Consider the following 18,888-nt stretch of genomic DNA (forward strand, 5'->3'; position numbering starts at 1 on the left):
GGGGAGCGGGGCGTGTCCCCGAATCAGGAGGCTGCAGGCGGACACACCGGCGCAGCGCGGCCAGATAATCTCTTACCGTACGGGAGGCCAGAGCTATTCCCCAACCTCCCCGGAGCCGCTGGCCCCAACGCGCCCTGCGCACACCCCCTCGCTACGCGGACGCAGGGTCCCGGGCGGGGGCGGGGCCGTCAGGGGCCGGAGGCGGGGCCTGGTGGGGCTCGCGGTTGGGGCGGGCGGGAGGTGCAGGCTCTTCTGTTCCCTGATTGGGCTTGGGTTGGACAAGGGGCGGTGTCTTGGAGAGGCTCTGTGGGCCGGCATTGGGCTCCGAAAAAAGAGGGCGTGGTCTTGTGAAGTCAGTTCCGGTTGGTGTAAAACCCCCGGGGCGGCGGCGAACGGGCTTCAGATGCTTCTGGGTTGCGGTGGGGAAGGGTTCCGAGTCCTCGTGTGTGAGCTTGAGAGTCGAGCGCTAGAGCGACCCGGCGAGGGATGGCGGCCACCGGCAAGCTCCTGGTCCTGCTGCTGCTCGGGCTCACGGCGCCAGCCGCGGCACTGGCCGGCTACATCGAGGTGGGGACCCGGCGAGCGCCGAAGCGCAGTCTCCTTCTCCCGCTGTGCGAGCGCGGCCTGCGAGCGGACGGACTGGCGGGCGGCGGGGTCCGGCTGGGCCGGGGGCGCGGCGTGGAGAGGGGGGAGTGGGGGTGGTCCGGCGCTGCGGCGGGTCTGGCGGCGCCTCCCCCGCCCGCCCCTGCTTGGCGCAGTGCTTAGCGCTGGAGGTCGAGCTGCCTCCGCCGCCGCAGAGGCCAAATGAAAGGCATCGGGGCTGCGGGGCGCGGGGGGCGGCGGGCAGCCTTGGCCGCCCCAGCCCCCATCCCGCCCGCGGCGCCGCCACCTCCTTGGGGGACCCTGCGCAGCTCAGACGCCCAGCCCGCCCTCCCGCGGGATACTGCGAGCCTCTGCGCCCTGCGGCCCCGGCGGCGGTCCTCAGCTTCGGACCTCTGTGCGGCGCGGCTCCCTCCGGGGGCGGCTCCGCGCAGACCTCGAGCTCCCCGGCTGCGGCGGGCAGCGCGCTCCCCGCCCCCGACGGCGGGGTTTCCCACCTGGAAGCAGCAGATGCAGCCTTTGTTGGCAGCGCGGGCTGGGCTGTGGGGATGCAGGCTCCCGGGTTGGCGCTTGGAAAGTGCCGAGGTGCTGGGGCGAGCGCCGCTCTGGCTGCACCGGGAGAATGAATGCCCTGCACCAAGCAGCGGGTGTGCCTTCTGCTTCCTGTGTGCCTTCCTCTCAAGAGATCCACCGCTCTGGCATCAGGCCTTCGGGAGGAATTGTTAAATATAGCTATTTGCCTAAGTCTAATAAACAAGGGGAAACCCCTCTCTGGTGTTCCTGTTGCTCCCCTTTTCTTGTGGGTTCCAGCGAGGAGGAAGCGTACCGATGAATATGGTGTAGGAACTCTTGCTTAATCATACTTTTTTTCGGTGTTAGAATTTAAGTAGCTGTTACGCATCTGACAGACCCATAAACATCTTTTTGCTTCGTGGTGATTAAGTGGCCTGGATTCGCGGCTGGTTCGCTGGAGCTAAGGCCGCTGGAAGGGGCAGAGTGGCCGGGGTCGGGGAGGGTTCTACCGCGCAGTCTGGACCCTGCCGCTCCATGAAAACCTTTTTCTGTTCCTGAGGGAGACGTGGGACTTTATTTTTACTTGCCTTCTCGAAATAGTGCTTGAACTGTTGGACTGGAATGCGTAGTTTCGGGTGTAGTTATTTCTTTTTCCTCTTCACTATTTTTAAAGTTACAATGGATTTCTGCGGATTTAGCTAATTTCAGAGACAAGTGAGACTGGATTTGATTACATAGGCATTGAGCGAGAAGTTTCTAGCAAAAACCCCGAGTTATAGTGTGTTCTACAGAATGTCCAGACATTTCCAGGATCAAATAAATCTAATCAAGAACACACCTTCCTGATGGAACGGCTTAAAATGTTTGTATTCATCCTGCTTAAAGCTTTGTGATGCTTTGGAGGAAGGGAGGGAGGGAAGGAAGTTGTATTTTGAGTAGAGTTAATGTTTATATATACATGTTTTTAGATGACCATTATTTTAGTTTCCGCACAATGGTTAGATTTGTGTCTGTGATTCCTGATGGGATGTTGCTAGCTAGATCAGCAGGATGGAAAAGAAGGGGAAAAAAAAAGGATTTTGTATGGAACATAGAACTTCTAGGTCAGGGTGTCAGAAACCATTTTGCACACTCTTTTACCTCACTCCCCAGGGGGATTCGTAATTTCAGGCACTAGTAGATTCACAATAAAGGATTCATCGGTTTTAAAGACTATTTTCCTTTCAAGTTTAAGCAGAACATTAACACCTGTACGTATGCCTGCAGAGAAAGAAAAACTAGCAATATCAGAATTAGTTGTGGATTGAATTTAGTTGTTACCCACTACGTTGTTAAATTGCAGAGTCCGGTTAGACAGAAGGTAGGAATTAGACATTTCCCTAAAATGGTTCTTAAATGCTGTTTTGTGATTACTGTCCTTTGGGACTATATTTTTGACCACACTAAATTACCTTTCAGATCATTTTCCTTTTGTCAAATAGGCAAAATTTTATTTGTGTGTATAGCATTTCATTTCATTTATTTGCTGTCAGGCAAAGGACTGCCTAAACCTTAATTTAGATGAGAATGGCCTAAATCAGGATGTCTTTGGGAAGGTCTTTATTGAGATTAGCCAAAGGGATTCTAGCCAAATCCCTGATCAAGTTGCTTGGCGCAGAATTATTGATTGTCGAATCTTTAGTGTTGCTTGGTGTTGACTGAATCAATCTCTTACACCTGTTTAAAAAGAAAAACCCACCTCTACTGAGGTCATTTCTTTTAAATCCAGGGTATGTTCTGTTGTGTGCATGCTCCCATTTGGGATTCTCAGACAGTATTTGTGCTGAAACTCTGCACTCTGTAACAATGGACATTGATGCTTCTGAGAGCCAGAACTCAGGTTCGTTCTGCTGCATTTAAAAGGGGGCCATTTGACAGACAATTTTCAGAAACGACTACAGAGTATGACAATTGACTTAGAAGATAAAAAAGGCTTGGTTTGGTATTTCTGAGGGGTGGGATAGGGAATGTCTAATTATGACTTGGGAGATGCCAGAGCTTCTGACAGGATGATCAGTCATTATTTTATCATACTCTTAAATCTTTTGATAAATGAAAAACTAATTCTTAGCAATCAGGTCCTTCTGTCATAGAGGGAATTTGTTTTGTCATCTAAAGCTGAGCCGTCTTACAGTGTAACCACATGTGGCTACTGACCTTGCAGTGTGGCTAGTATGATTGAGGAAGGAGTTTTCCACTTTATTTAGTTTTAATTTAAGTTGACATTTAAAACTGAAAGTTCAGGGATTGGAGAACTTTTAACTGTAAATTGAAACAACTTGGTTATGTGGATCTACTCATTTAATGAAGTCTAAACGGAGATCAGGTATTTCCTATGCAAACTTAACATCTAAATTGCGTTTTGCTGTAAGTGTAACATGCACACCAGATTGTAAAGACTTCAAATGAAAGAAATTGAGCAATGTCGCATAAAAGTTTTTATATTGATTACATCAAAATGATATTTTAAAACCTTGGCTAAATAAAATATGTTAAAATTAATTTTACCTGTTTCTTTAAAAATTTTCTTTTAAAGATTTTATTTATTTGACAGAGAGATCACAAGTAGGCAGAGAGGCAGGCATAGAGAGAGGCGGGAAGCTCCCTGCCGAGCAGGGAGCCTGATTCGGGGCTCGACCCTAGGACCCTGAGGTTATGACCTGAGCTGAAGGCAGAAGCCCAATCCACTGAGCCACCCAGGCGCCCCCTTTTAATTTTTTTAAAAAGATTTTATTTATTAGAAAATGGTGTGAGGTGGGGGAGGGAGGGGCTGAGGGAGAAGGAGAAGCAGGCTCCTTGCTTGGGGGCTCCATCCCAGGACTCTGGGATTATGAATTGAGCGGAAGGCAGACACTTAACTGACTGAGCCACCAGGGGGTCCCGGTTTCTTTTAACTTTAATGCGGCCACCTGAAAATACAACATATATAGCTCATACTGTATTTCTTCTGGACCATGTTAATGTCTTTTTTTTTTTTAAACAATTTATTTATTTATTTGACAGAGAGAGATCACAATTAGGCAGAGAGGCAGGCAGGGAGTGGGGGGAAGCAGGCTCCCTGCTGAGGAGAGAGCCCGATGTGGGGATGTGGGGCTCGATCCCAGGACCCTGGGATCATGACCTGAGCTGAAGGCAGAGGCTGAGATACCCAGGCGCCCCTAATTTAATGTCTTGCTTTAAGTTGGTCCAGCATGCTCTTAAGTGTTTTTTAGGACAGCTTTGACGACTGTTTTTTGTTACTTTTTTCAATTAAAAAATGTTATTTAGAAATAAGTTCAAGCTTAGAAAGGTAGCAAAAATCATACAAATGAGTCTCATACCCAGATTTACCCGTTGTTAATGTTTTTCCTGTTCAGCATTTGCTTTATCTTTCATTCTATTATTATGTATTTTTTTCTGAAGTATTTGAGTGAGTTATATATATCCCGTCCCTTGATCCCTTCACTGTGTATTTCCTAAGAACCAAGGACATTGTCTTACACATACCTTAGTACAGCTATCAATTTAAGGAAATTTAACATTGATACAATACTTTGATCAAATCTCCTGTCTGTATTCCAGTTGTTAGTTGACCCACTAATGTTTTTTTTAAGCATTCAACAACATAGTTATTTTTAAAGCTGAAAAGCTTTAGAAGTCTTGGCAGTAAAATATGAAGGGTTATTAATGTTTTCCAAATATAAAAAACAGGCTTTATTTATTATTTTAGAGGGGTATGGCATGGAGGGGAGAGGGAGAAACAGATAGCCTGCTGAGCTGGGAGCCCGTTGTGGGGTTCACTCTCACCACCTGCAGATCATGACCTGAGCCAAAATCAAGACCCAAAATTTGGTGGCCTAACCCATTGAGCCACCCAGGCACCCCTAAAAATCAGATTTTTAACTTATATTGTTTTGACTTTGGGAAAATCAAAACTTAGACTTTTCAAGATTCTTTAATTATGTTATTCAATATTACTGAATTCTTGGGCTTCTGCACTTTTTTTTCTTAAAGGTTTTATTTTTAAGTAATGTCTCCCCACACTGTGGTGCTCAAATTGACAACCCTGTGATCAAGAGTCGCATGCTGTTCTGACTGAGCCAGCCAGGCACCCCATTCTAAATTTTCTTTTTAAAATAACAGAAAAAAGAAATATATATATATATTATATATATATATATAATATATATATATATATAACACATGCATTATAAAAATTAAAAAATACAGGTAAAAATGAAAATAATCTCAAAACCTATTTTCCAGGGCAATCTCACTGTAAACATTTTGGTGGTATATATCTTAGCAGATGTATCAAGTACCTATTTTTTATGAAACTGACGTATATTGGATATTGGAGGTGCTACCTAACAGTTACTATTTTGAATTGTCCTAAAATGAACTACTGAAAGAAAATCAAGTTTTCTGTGTGACAAAATGTAAAGATAAATCTTTGTACAGTAATTATAGCTTCTATGGGAGGTTGTCATTTGAGAGAGAATTTGAAATTGTCTGTGGTCCAATTTTCAAGAGTTTTTTAGTGAGATAAAGATTACCTTGATGCTTAATTAAATTTAGTATCATGTACCTTGATCTGTGGCTGTAGATGGAAAGTGAACCATATAGCCCCATTCAGATAGAAATAGGTTCCAGTCCCTACAACTACTAGTTGTAGTCCCACCTACAACTAATTACTATTTTTTTAAGATATATTTATTTGATACAGAGAGAGAGAAATCTCAAGTAGGCAGAAAGGCAGGCAGAGAGAGAGGGTGAACCAGGCTCCTCGCTGAGCAGAGAGCCCGATAGACGGGGCTCGATCCCAGGACCCTGAGACCATGACTTGAGCCCAAGGCAGAGGCTTAACCCACTGAGCCACCCAGGCGCTCCCAACTAATTATTTTTGCTAAGGGAATTTTTCTTACATAGGCCATCATGAAATTTCTAAAAATTTAAAAAAAAATTTTTTTTTTTTTAAGATTTTATTTATTTATTTGACAGAGAGAGATCACGAGTAGGCAGAGAGGCAGGCAGAGAGAGAGAGAGGAGGAAGCAGGCTCCTGCTGAGCAGAGAGCCCGATGCGGGACTCGATCCCAGGACCCCGAGATCATGACCTGAGCCGAAGGCAGCGGCCTAACCCACTGAGCCACCCAGGCGCCCTAAATTTTTATTTTTTTAAAAAAATCTATTTATTTATTTGACAGAGAGATAGCACAAGCAGGCAGAGTGGCAGGCAGAGGCAGAGGGAGAAGCAGACTCTCTTTGGAGCAGGGAACACAATGTGGGGCTTGCTCCCAGGACCCTGGGATCATGACCTGAGCCAAAGGCAGAGGCTTTAACCCACTGAGCCACCCAGGAGCCCCTATAATCTTTTTTTTTAAATAAGACTTTTCATTTGTTATTTATCCTACTAGTGTTTGTTGAATCACTGTTGTGAGGTTGTTTTAGATGCTAAATGCTACAGTAGTAAAAACAAATATGCATAGTGCTTTTTACTCTACCAAATGCACTTGCCTGTGATTTCTAGACCCAACCCTCAGAGGATATCATTGAATACATCTGGGATTCTCAGTTTAAAATGCTCCCCAGGTGATGCTTGTGTGCAGGTACAGAAAAACAAAAGTACAGCAAGCAAAAAACCCTAACAGAGCTTATTTGGGCACATTATCTTCAAAGTCTATACAAACAGCCTACTGAGGTAGGTATTATTATCCTCGCCTAAAAAAGGCCCTGCAGCAGGCCAGGGTATGAATCCATCTGTCCTCTTCTTAGTTGGTTGCTCTTTCTTTCCTCTGTGTCAGGGTGTTTCATAATGTTTCTCTTGTGGTTGCAGATTTCCTTTTTTAATCTTCCCCACTACCAAAAAATCTGATCTAAGTATTTGCTTTAAAAGAAATTAGTTTCATAGAAGTTACAATGAATCACGAATCAGTATATACCAGTCTATTAACAGTGGTTATCTTTGGAGGATGTAATTGCAGGGGAGTTTGCCTTTCGGATTTTTAAAAAGTTTAATGCTTTTTCATATAATGTGCTAGTTCTCTCTCTCTCTCAAAATAGTAAGTTTGTTTCATCTTTGTATTTTGCAAAATTTAAGGAAAGGAAATTTGAAAGGCCCCTGTGTGTGTGTTGTGGATGGCGGGGTGGGGGTGGGGGGGAGTCTAATGAGAATCAGGGTATGGGAATTATTTGGAAGAGAAAAGCCTGCCTTCACCAGATTTATAATCACTAGCCTGGTTGATAGACAAACCATAGGACGAGGTTAACACTAATCACCATGACTGGGATAAGATTGTGGTTCAGAAAAAAGTTAGTCGGCATTTATAGTGGGGCACCTGGGAGGCTGGTTAGTTGAGCAGCTCGGTGCAGCCTTTCCCCTGCTCCTTTCTCAGCTGAACACCTCTTGCGGTTGCAGATTGGATGGAATTCCAGAAGGCACACTCCTATATGATGTCCAGGGAAGAAAAGAGACTGTTTCTTCTTGTATATCTCCGGAGCCTTAAGATTGAAGAAATCTTTCTCAAAGCCCACCAGCACAATACCCCTCAAATCTCACTGGACAGAATTGTATCAGCTGCTTCTAGCCAATCCAGATGTCTGCAGGGGAATGGTGCTGTGGGTTGCGTTCTGTTGGAAAAAAAGTGCTTTGGTAGTTGGGTAGGTAGCACAGGCAAGGGCATTCTCTATTTGGGAGATTATAGAATAGGTGGGCTGGGGGCGCCTGGGTGGCTCAGTGGGTTAAGCCGCTGCCTTCGGCTCAGGTCATGATCTCGGGGTCCTGAGATCGAGTCCCGCATCGGGCTCTCTGCTCAGCGGGGAGCCTGCTTCCCTCTCTCTCTCTCTCTGCCTGCCTCTCCATCTACTTGTGATTTCTCTCTGTCAAATAAATAAAATCTTAAAAAAAAAAAAAAGAGTAGGTGGGCTGGCTGGAAGGAAAAAGAACTAATTCATTCTTACCTAATTATCTGCAAGTTAAATGTTTGCTGGCAAAATTGAGAAATCGAAGGAGCCTCATACAGGCCGTTGATTAGGATCTTGGCCCTTCATTTTGAGCGATATTGCTGTCTAGAACAGAATGGCTGGAATGGTGAAGAATATGAAGAGTTTGACATGAAACATGAACGAACTGTAAGGGAGATACCTAGCCTGGAGAAGAAGAAAAGGTGGGATTTAGTGGTGGTGGCACTAACAATATGTCAGAATGTGTTAGACTATTTGATTGTTTGTTTCTGAAGGCTAAGTAGGAGACTGAAGCAGAGTTTCTCCGTGGAGAAATGAGGTGAATAAGAGTATAGGATGTTCTTTTATTTTACTTCCTTTAATTATGGATATTTCCAGGGCGCCTGGGTGGCTCAGTGGGTTAAAGCCTCTGCTGTCGGCTCAGGTCATGATCCCAGGGTCCTGGGATCGAGCCCCCACCTGGCTCTCTGCTCGGAGGAGAGCCTGCTTCCTCCTCTCTCTCTCCCTGCCTCTTTGCCAACTTGTGATCTTTCTCTGTCAAATAAATAAATAAAATCTTTAAAAAAAATTACGAATATTTCCAACATAGTATAGTAAAAATACAGATACTCCTCTATATACCACACAGTTCTCTTAAGCTTTAACCCTTCCCATATTTGCTTTATCCTTTTTATTTTTTATTTTTGAGTACTAAAGCATAGATATAGAAATAAAACATTACAGTAGAAAGGCCTCCTTTGAATGTTTTCCAGTCCCACTAACCTTCCTTTCCAGAAATAACTCTTACTTTGAGTTGGGAATTTAGCATTCCCATTCATGTTTTCATGCTGAGAGAGACCTCTTTCTAATTTCTGGATTCCGAAGAAGTTTGTTCAGGCTCTTAGAGTGGTAATAAATATTTATCGATGCAGAGCGTTAATTGTTTGAACATACTATGATTTAAAAGCTAAGATACTTGAAGTGGAAGTAGAGATAGCCAGATATTCATGAAGGTGCCAAGCAGGCATGGCACCATTGCAACCCTCCGTACATCAAAAGCCCTTGAGTATTTTTGAGCTTTTAGAAATTTATAGCTCAGTGTGTTTTTATAAAGTATGTACCTATGTAACCATTGCCAGGGTTAAAAAAAAAAAAAAATAGAACATTCCTACCCTAACCATCCCCTCTAACAATTATTAAACTGACCTTCATGGTAATTATTTATTCTTTATAGTTTTACCATCCAACCATTTGTCCTTAACCGCTGTAGTTTATCCTGTTTTCTAAATTTATATAAATGGAATCCTTCAGTATGTATTCTTAAGTATTTGGGCTCTCTCAGTAATCATGGCGTTCTGTTTTGTTTTGTTTTGTAATCCCTACACCCCGTGTGGGGTTCAAACTCGTGACCCTGAGATCAAGAGCTGCTTGCTCTTCTATCTGAGTCAGTTAGGCACCTTTCTTTAACTAAATGTGTTTTTGAGAGTCATTGGTATTGTTGAGTGTGGCTGTGTAGTATATTACTGTGTTGGAAGAAACTGATTTGTTTTGCTGACGGACGTTTGGGTTTCCAGGTTGAGGTTATTGGGATACTATTGTTCTCTCTCGCTTGCCTTTTTACTCTCTTAATGATATCTCTGGAAGAAGTTTTTAATTTTAGGGTCTAACTTACCTCTTTCATGATGATGATGATGATGATGGATGCTTTTTGTGTGCTCTTTCAGAAGTCTTTTCTTACCCTGAGGACATAAAATTACTTTCCTTGATTATCTGTTAGGAACTTACTATTTTGCCTGGCACATTCAGAGCTACAGTTTACCTGGAACTGATTTTTGTGTAATAAGAAGCATGGTCTTTTTATTTTTATCTTTTCCATATGGGTATGTGGCCCATACCATATGGCTATCCAGCTTGCACCATTTATTGTCAAGGTCATCCTTTCCCTTCTGTTCTCCCATGGCACCTTTGTTGTTAATTAATATCTCTGTATGGGTGAATCTGTTTCTCGTCTCTCTTAATCATTGATGTTGGTGTGTATCCTTACACCAAGTCTATACCCCCCCCCCTTTTTTTTTAAGATTTTATTTATTTATTTGACAGAGACATCACAAGTAGGCAGGGGGTGGGGGAAGCGGGCTCCCCGCTGAGCAGAGAGCCTGACATGGGGCACCATTCCAGGATCCTGAGACCATGATCTGAGCTGAAGGCAGAGGCCTAACCCACTGAGCCACCCGGGTGCCCCAAGTCTACACTCTCTTAATAACTGTACTTTATAATAAGGTTTTATATCTACTAGTAGAATATGCCCTTCTACTTTGGTTGTCTTTAATAGGGTTTGACTTTTTGTAATTATTTTCTTCCCAAATACATTTGCTGCATTTCACTGAAAACAGCTACTTGTAAGAATTTAGATTGGGATTGCATTTATTCTGTAGTTAATTGGGGAAAAAATTGATTGATTGATTGATTTTTAAAATATTGATTATTCCAGGGGCGCCTGGGTGAGTGTCCAACTCTGATCTCAGGGTTATGAGCTTGGGATCTGAGTTGGATTTGGTGCTGGGTGTGAAGCTTACTTTAAATAGTCTTCTAATCTAGAGACAGGGTGCATGCCTTTATTTAGGTCTTCCTTCATTGCCCTCGGTCATTTGTATGGCTTTCTGCCTAGAGATCTTGTACTATCTTGTCTTACGTTTATACATAGGTATTTGATTATTTTTAATGCTGTTGTAAATTTATTGTTCTTTTGTGCTTGTGAAAACACAGTTGATAGTTCCAAATTGTGCATCCAGAAGACATGCTAAACTTGTGCACTAATTATAATTTATCAGTAATTTTGAAAATTTCTGAATATATTCTATGGATTATGATAGCTTTGTTTTTTGCCTTCCAATTCTCACAGCTTTTATTTCTTTTTCTTGCTTTACTGCACTGGCTAAGACTCTAGGAAAAATGTCTGAGAGACGTGGTAATAGCTGGTATCTCTCTTCAACTCCTGATTTCAAGGGGAAACTACGTTTCACTGTTTATATGATAATTGTAGGTTTCTTTGTAGATACCCTGTCCTTTAGAATAAGGAAGAGCTCTTCTGTCTGCTAAAGATTCTTTTCGTGACTGATTGTTGAATGTTCTTCACTGTTTCCCCAACTATTTAGGTGATCATATGATTTTTCTTTTTGATAGTATGAAATAGTAATTGATTTTTTAAATATGTAAGCAACTTTTGCATTCCTGAAATGATCCAAACTTACTTACTTTCTGGATTTGGTTTGCTTAAATTTTGTTCAGGTTTTTTGCCTCTGTGCTCAAAAGTAGTTTTGGGGTGCCCAGGTGGCTCAGTTGATTGGACGGACTCTAGATTTTGGCTCATTTCATACATGATCTCAAGGTTGTGGGATGAAGCCCAGCGTTGGGCTCCGTGCTCAGTGTAGTCTGCTTGAGATTTTCTCCTCCCCCTGCTTGCACTCTCTTTCTTGCTGTCCAAAACAAATGAAATCTTAAAAAATCATTAAAAATCATTTTTAAAAAGTCGGTTTGACTTGTAATTCTTCTCTCTCTCTTTTTTAAAAAAATATTTGTCAGGTTTTGGTTTCAAAGTTTTAGGGCCTCAAAAGGACTTGGAGAGAGGAGATACTGCCTCTTTTTCTGTTCTCTGAAATATTTTACTTACGGCATTATTTTTCTTTTAATGTTTGGAAAACAGTTTGCCAGTAAAGCCATCTGGACTTTGCTTTGTGGTAAGATTTCTAATTATGCATTCAATTTATTTACTGATTGTAGGATTAGTCCTATCTTGTGTGAGTTTGGTTAAGTTTCCCTAGTAATCTATTTCATTGGATTTCTTTAATTGATATAGTTTGATCAAAGTTGTTTATAATATACTCTTAATGGTCTTTGTAATATGAGTAGAATCTGCAGTGATGTTACCTTTTTTCATTACTAACTTGGTTATTTTTGTGTATTTTTGTTTTGTTGTAGTGGGTCTAACCAGGTGTTAAGTCTTTTTATCACCTTTGGGTTTTGTTGATCCTCTCTGTTGTCTGTTTATTTTACATTTTCTTTCTTTCTTTCTTTCTTTTTTTTTCTTTTAAAGATTTTATGTTTAAGTTCTCTCTACATGGGGCTCAGACTCAGCAGTCCTGAGCTCAAGAGTCTGTGTGCCCTGCAGACTGAGCCAGCCTCCATTTTATTTCTGCTCATTATAATTTTCTTCTTTCTACTTTCCAGAGGTTTAATTTATTCTAACAGTTTAATTTATTCTTTTTCTGACCACTTAAAATTTTTTTTGGCCTTTCTGCTTTTATATTAATTTAAAGCTATAAATTTTCCTCCAAACAGGGCTTTAGCTGCAGTGCACAAGGGATTTTTTTTTTAGCTTTCTATTTAATTAATTAATTTTATTTTATTTTTAATTTTTAAGATTTTATTTATGTATTTGACAGAGAAACAACGAGAGAGGGAACCCAAGCAGGGGGAGTGGGGGAGGGAGAAGCAGACTCCCCACGAGCAGGGATCCCAGTGCAGGGCTTGATCCCAGGGCCCTAAGCTCATGACCTGAGGCGAATGCAGACATTTAAGGACTAAGCCACCCAAACCCAAGGCACCTCTGTTTTTGTTTTTAAAAATATTTTATTTGGGGGTGCCTGGTTGGCTCAGTGGGTTAAAGCCTTTGCCTTTAGCTCAGGTCCTGATCTCAGGGTCCTGGGATCAAGACCCATGTCAGGCTCTCTGCTTGGCAGGGAGCCTGCTTCCTCCTCTCTCTCTGCCTACTTGTGGTCTCTGTCTGTCAAATAAATAAATAAAATCTTTTTTTTTTTTTTTTAAAGATTTTATTTATTAATTTGACAGAGAGGAATCACAAGTAGACGGAGAGGCAGCCAGAGAGAGAGAGAGAGGGAAGCAGGCTCTCTGCTCAGCAGAGAGCCCGATGCGGGACTCGATCCCAGGACTCTGAGATCATGACCTGAGCTGAAGGCAGCGGCTTAACCCACTGAGCCACCCAGGCGCCCCAATAAATAAAATCTTTTAAAAAACTAAAAGATTTATTTATTTGAAAGAGAGAGAGTGAGCAGGGGGAGGGGGGAGGGAAAGGAAGAAGCAGGCTCCCCACTGAGCAGGGGGCACAACTCAGGGCTTGATTCCAGGACCCTGTGATCATGACCTGAGCTTAAGTCAGACACTTAACAATGACTGAGCCACCTGGTGCCCCAGCATGTAAGTTTTGGTATGTTATGTTTTCATTATCATTCACTAGAAAAATTGGTTTTCCACTCTAATTCTGTTTTTTTTTTCTCCCTGGGCTATTTAGAAGTACGTTTGCTGGGGCACCTGGGTCGCTCAGTTGGTTAAGTGCCTGACTCTTGGCCTCAGCTCAGGTCTTGACCTCAGGGTTCAGAGTTCCGGCCCTGTATTGGGCTCCTTGGTGGGTTCCTCAGTGGGTATGGAGCCTACTTAAAAAAAATAATAATAATAGTACATTTGTTAATTTTTTTTTTTAGACTTTATTTCAGCTTGAGAGAGCTCACAGATCTCTCTCTGAGCATGAGAGAGAGAGAGAGATCACAAGCAGGGGAAGGGGTAGAGGGAAAAGCAGGCTCCCAGCTGAGCAGGGAGCCCCATGTGGGACTCCACCCCAGCACCCTGGGATCATGACCCGAGTGCTTAACTGAGCCACCCAAGTGTCCCCGTTTGTTAATTTCTAAATATAGGGATTTTTTCTGGTTGTCTTTTTGTTATTTCCAGTTTAACTGCCTTGTGGTGAGAAAAATAGTGTATATGGTTTCAGTCCTTTGAAATTTGTTGAGACGTGTTCTATTACTGGTCTATGGTAAAATACTGATTATGTGAATGAAGAGAATGTATATTCTTCAGTTTTTACTTCTGATGTTTTCTGTATGTGCTGATCCTGTTGTTTTTGTGTTGTTCAGATTTTTATCCTTAAAAGATTTTTATGATCATTTTTTCCCAGTTATTGAGAAAAGTGTGTTAAAAATCTCCCAACTGGCATTTTTATTTTTTTTTAAAGACTTTATTTATTTGACAGAGAGAGAAGAGAGCAAGCACAAGCAGGGGAGCCAAAGGGGGGAGAAGGAGAAGCAGACTCCCTGCTGAATAGGCAATCAGAAAAATTCCCTATATTTAGAAATTAACAAACAGGGGCACCTGGGTGGCTCAGTTAAGTGCTTGGGTCATGGTCAGGCTTGATCCCAGGACCCTGCAATCATGACCTGAGCTGAAGGCAGACACTTAACTGACTGAGCCACCCAGGCACCCTCTCCAGCTGTGATTTTGGATAATTTTTTTTCTCCTCGTAGTTTTGACAGTTTTTTGCTTTGTTTTGAGGCTTTTCGTAGGTGCATACAGATTTATTATTATTTTCCTGAAGAATTGAATCTCACAGTTATAGTTTCCCTTTTTATCTCCAGTAATTTTTTTGCCTTTACTAATATTTTGTTTAATATTTCTATGTTTTATATGTGCTATGGTTTTTTCTTTTATTAACCTAGTACCTGTGTTTTCCTGGAGTATTTAGTACATTTACATTTAATGTGGCTGTTGATACGCTTGAGTTCTCATCTACCTTCTTATTTAGTGCTTTTTGTTTGTTTTGCCAGTTGTTTTTTTTTCCCCCCTTAGTTAATTCCTTTGGAATTGTTACTATTTTACTTCTCTTATTACTTTGGAACATATTTATATAGTCTTTTATTACTGCTTTAGGGGTTACTTTAGAAATTTCAGTATCTTTCACTTTTTGGTGCCTTACGTTAATTGGTATTTTTATCCTCTTCCTGGACAATAGAAGACTTCAGAACACTTTTAACTCCATTTAACCCCATCTCATCTTTTCTTTTGCCATTGTTGTTATATATGTTAATTTCATTTTAAACCCCAGAAGATGTTACACAAACCATGTTCCATATTGTCAAATGAATTTAGGTCAGTGGCTATTGACTCTGGAGGTGCACTGGTATTGTTTAGGGAACTTCTGCAGAACACAGATGGCTGGCTGCAGTTCAGACCAATGACATCTGAACCTCTGAATAGAGGGGGTCAAGCATTAGTATTTTCTAAAAACTCCTTAGGTAATTCAATTTTGTGGTAAGATTGAGAGCCTCTAGTTTTCCATATTTATTGTTTTCATGATTTTTTTATACCTCTTGCATCTCTGACCTTTCTTGGGTAATTTTTTGTCTTCCAAAACAGGTTAGAATTTTTTTTTAAAAGATTTTTATTTATTTATTTGACAGACAGAGATCACAAGAGGAAGCAGGCTCCCTGCCGAGCAGAGAGCCCGATGCGGGCCTCAATCCCAGGACCCTGAGATCATGACCTGAGCTGAAGGCAGAGGCTTTAACCCACTGAGCCACCCAGGTGCCCCGTGTTAGAATTTTTTAAGGGTAGGCTGGCTGTTGTCATATTCTTTTACCAAATACCTTTTTCACTATCTTTCTTGCAAGATAGGTTCATTGGAAATAGAATTTATTTCATCATCTTTAAGTACTTACTCCATTCCTGATACTTTGTTACCAATATCCCGATATTGAATGTTATCAGTAACTGGAATTTGTTGTCAGTATAATTACCCTCCTTTGAAAGTAACGTATTCTTAAGTCTCTACTTTTAAGCTTTTCTCTTTGAATCTGATTTTCAGCAATTTTACTATTCTATACTTAGAAGGAGTTTTTAAAAAAAATGTGTTCTCCTTGGGGCTCCTGGGTAGTTCAAATACCTCACTCTTGATTTTAGCCCAGGTCATGGTCTCCGGGTTGTGAGATTGAAACCTGCATCAGGCTCTGTTCTGGGTATGGACCCTACTTAATATTCTCTATTGTCCTCTCCCTTATTGAGAGGACATTGAGACTCCCCACTTGAGTGTTCTCTGTTTCTCAAAATAAATAAATAAATAAATAAATAAATTTAAAAAAATGATTAAAAAAAAAGCTTCTTGAGTCTGTGGTTTGATGCCTTTCATCAGTTTTAGAAAATTCCCAGCCATTTTCTTTTTAAGCATTTAAATATTGTTTCTGCCTGATTCTCTCTTTCCCTGTGGGACTCCAAAAACAATACCTTAGATGTCACTGTGTCCACTGTGTCTCTCCAGGTCTCATTTGATAGATTTTCTTCTGGCTCATTTTTCTGCTTACTAATAATTTTTTCAGCTGTATCTGATCTGCCTTGAAGCCCACCAATCAAGTTCTTAATTTCAGTTACTGTGGTTTCAGTTGTATAATTTAAAAAAACTTTTAAAAAATTTTATTTGCCAGAGAGAGAGTGAGAACACAAGCAGGGAGAGTGGCAGGCAGAGGGAGAAAACCCTGCTGAGCACGGAGCCTGTTGGGGGACTCAGTCCTAGGACCCTGAGATCATGAGCTGAGCTGAAGGCAGGTGTGTAACCAACTGAATCATCCAGTACTGCATAATTAAAATTTTTTCTAAGTGTTTCTAGATCATAGCTGAAATTCTCAGTTTTTGTCTTCTGTGTCTTTGACCATGGGAAATATATAGGTCTGTGTCTGATAATTCCAGTATCTTGGGGTCCCTGTTTTTTTTTTTTTTTTTTTAACTAAGATCTATTTATTTTGGTTTTCATTCATGTCTCCATTTTTGTCAAAGTAGTTTTGATTATGTGCCAGACACTTTATTTACACACATGCCCTATAGGCTAATTTGAGGCCTAAGCTAATGTTATATTGTAAGGAGCATTCCATTCGCTTCTTCCTGAAGCTTGGGGATAGTAGCAGTCCAGGATCTCCTTTTCATTTCATGGATTTAGATTGTTAGAAGCTGAGCTGCAATCTCTGGGAAGGCCTGTCACCATTCTTGGTTTAGTCTGCTTTGTAGTATCAACTTCTAATTTTAGGTTCTCCAGGTATACTTCCCTTCCCCTGTTCCTCCAGCCCTGGACTCCAGTCCCTTTCCCTTTAGTCCTTCTGTGCATCAAAAGCACTACTTAGATACTCTCCTCAGAATCTTTCTGTTTCCTCAGAGAAAGAAAACTCTGCAAGCTGTGCCTGTCTGCCTGAGCCTTTATTCTCGTTAATTCTTTACTGTCATTTTAGATCTCTGCTGCCTTTGAGCAGGTGATTTTCATATTTTGCATTGCTCTTCTGGTTGTCCTCATTAGGGTGGTTGGTCTGAATTACCTAGTTGAGCATAACTGGAAGTTAATTCCCTTGAAATTAGATATTTCCTGGGAATTTACAGAGAGAACTTAAGTGAATTTACATAGTTAGGGAAGAACAGACAATCAGGAATAGAGTAGTAGTTTCTAGTGATTGTTGGAGTAATAATAATGATCTGTTTATGGTACAGTTATTATGTATAGTGTCTTAAAATTTTTTTTTTTTATTTGACAGAGAAACAGTGAGAGAGGGACACAAGCAGGGGGAGTGGAATAGGGAGAAGCAGGCTTCCCACTGGGCAGGGAGTCGGACGTGGGGCTGGGTCCCTGGACCCTGAGATCATGACCTTAGCCAAAGGCAGACACTTAACCAACTGAGCCACCCAGGCGTCCCTCTGAATAGTGCTTTACATATTTTCATTGAAACCTTGAAATGATCCTGAGAACGGGAACTGTGGTTATCCTTGTCTTACAGATTTAGGAACTGGGATGTGTTCAGGTAAAGTTACTTGACCAAGGTCATGACTCAGGAAGTGATGAACTTGTTCTCAAGTTTGTGCTGGCTGGTGGGACAGATGGCTTGGATCAGATCCCCGGGGAAAGGAAAGCCCAGGTTGGGCAAGCTCAAATGTCTCCAGAGAAGGTTATCAAATAGTCAACATTCATTTTTTAAAATTTGTTTATTTTTGTAAGGCTTTATTGTTATTCCCATTATCACACAGTATAATATTAGTTTCAGTGAAAATATGGAACGGTTCACAAATTTGTGTCATCCTGGTGCAGAGGCCCTGCTAATCCTCTCTATATTGTCCCAACTTTAGTGCATGTGTTGCTGAAGCAAGCTCCTGACAGCCAAAATTTAGGTAAAACATTATACGAGATGATTCTTAGTAATCAGAAAGTCAAGGGAAACTGTCCTCAGGCCCGTAGTTTCTCCACCATCAAACCATTATCAGTAATTGTCCTATTTTTAGGTCTCGAATGTGTATGATCTTAAAATCTTGAAAAATGTTTGAGATTCTGGGGGCACCTGGTTGGCTCAGTTGGAAGAACATGTGACTCTTGATCTTGTGGTCATGAGTTAAAGGCCCATGTTCGGTGTAGAGATTCCAAAAAAATAAAACTATTTAAAAAAAAAAACGACTGAGGTTCTCAATTGACTCTTTACAAATGATTATTAAAAGTGACCCTTAGTGTGTGTGTGTGTTAAAGAAAAAATACACAGTCATTGTGAAAAATTTAGAAAAGACAGGTAAGGCAAAACAAATAAAAATAAAGAAATTAACCAATTAAAGAATTTACCAATTAGATAAATAACTTGTTTTTCCCACTCTTGTTTTTTAAACATCTTAATTTTTAAAAAAGTAGATTCCCCTTTATATGTTTATAACCTGTTCCCCCCATTTCACGTATTGAGTAACTTTCCAGGGCGTTAAGTATTTTACATCACTTTTAGTTGAATCACCCTTCATGGTTTGGGGCTTTTGAACTCCCTGCATTTTTAAAAATGTTATTATTAGTTTTAGCTGATGTTACTAAAAAGTAACATGATGTAAGATAGAGCAGAACATGCATACTACATATTGGTGCATTTGGAAGACAATTAAAGGAAAGGAGTTATAGTCACTTAGTGTTCAGTAAATGCCCCAGAACCCTCTCTGCTCGTGTCCTGGGGCCAATACACTGAAGGGGACAT

At 41.3% G+C, this 18,888-nt stretch overlaps 1 protein-coding gene and 1 non-coding gene across 5 annotated transcripts in view; one reads left to right on the forward strand and one right to left on the reverse strand.

Moving 5' to 3' along the window:
• The first annotated feature begins 390 nt into the window (after positions 1-390).
• APLP2 (amyloid beta precursor like protein 2) overlaps positions 391-18,888 on the forward strand; it is an 83,429-nt gene continuing 64,931 nt past the window's right edge. For all 4 annotated transcript variants that reach the window (XM_032356280.1, XM_032356281.1, XM_032356282.1 and 1 more), the window contains exon 1: positions 391-567. In XM_032356280.1, the coding sequence (XP_032212171.1) occupies positions 487-567 (81 nt within the window). In that variant the 5' untranslated portion in view covers positions 391-486. The remainder of the gene's footprint in view (positions 568-18,888) is intronic.
• On the reverse strand, positions 17,933-18,035 carry LOC116600424. The gene has a single exon (XR_004289637.1). It is a non-coding gene; the product is annotated as a U6 spliceosomal RNA (small nuclear RNA).

The sequence above is a fragment of the Mustela erminea genome, chromosome 9, assembly GCF_009829155.1.
Source record: "Mustela erminea isolate mMusErm1 chromosome 9, mMusErm1.Pri, whole genome shotgun sequence".
NCBI lineage: Eukaryota > Metazoa > Chordata > Mammalia > Carnivora > Mustelidae > Mustela > Mustela erminea.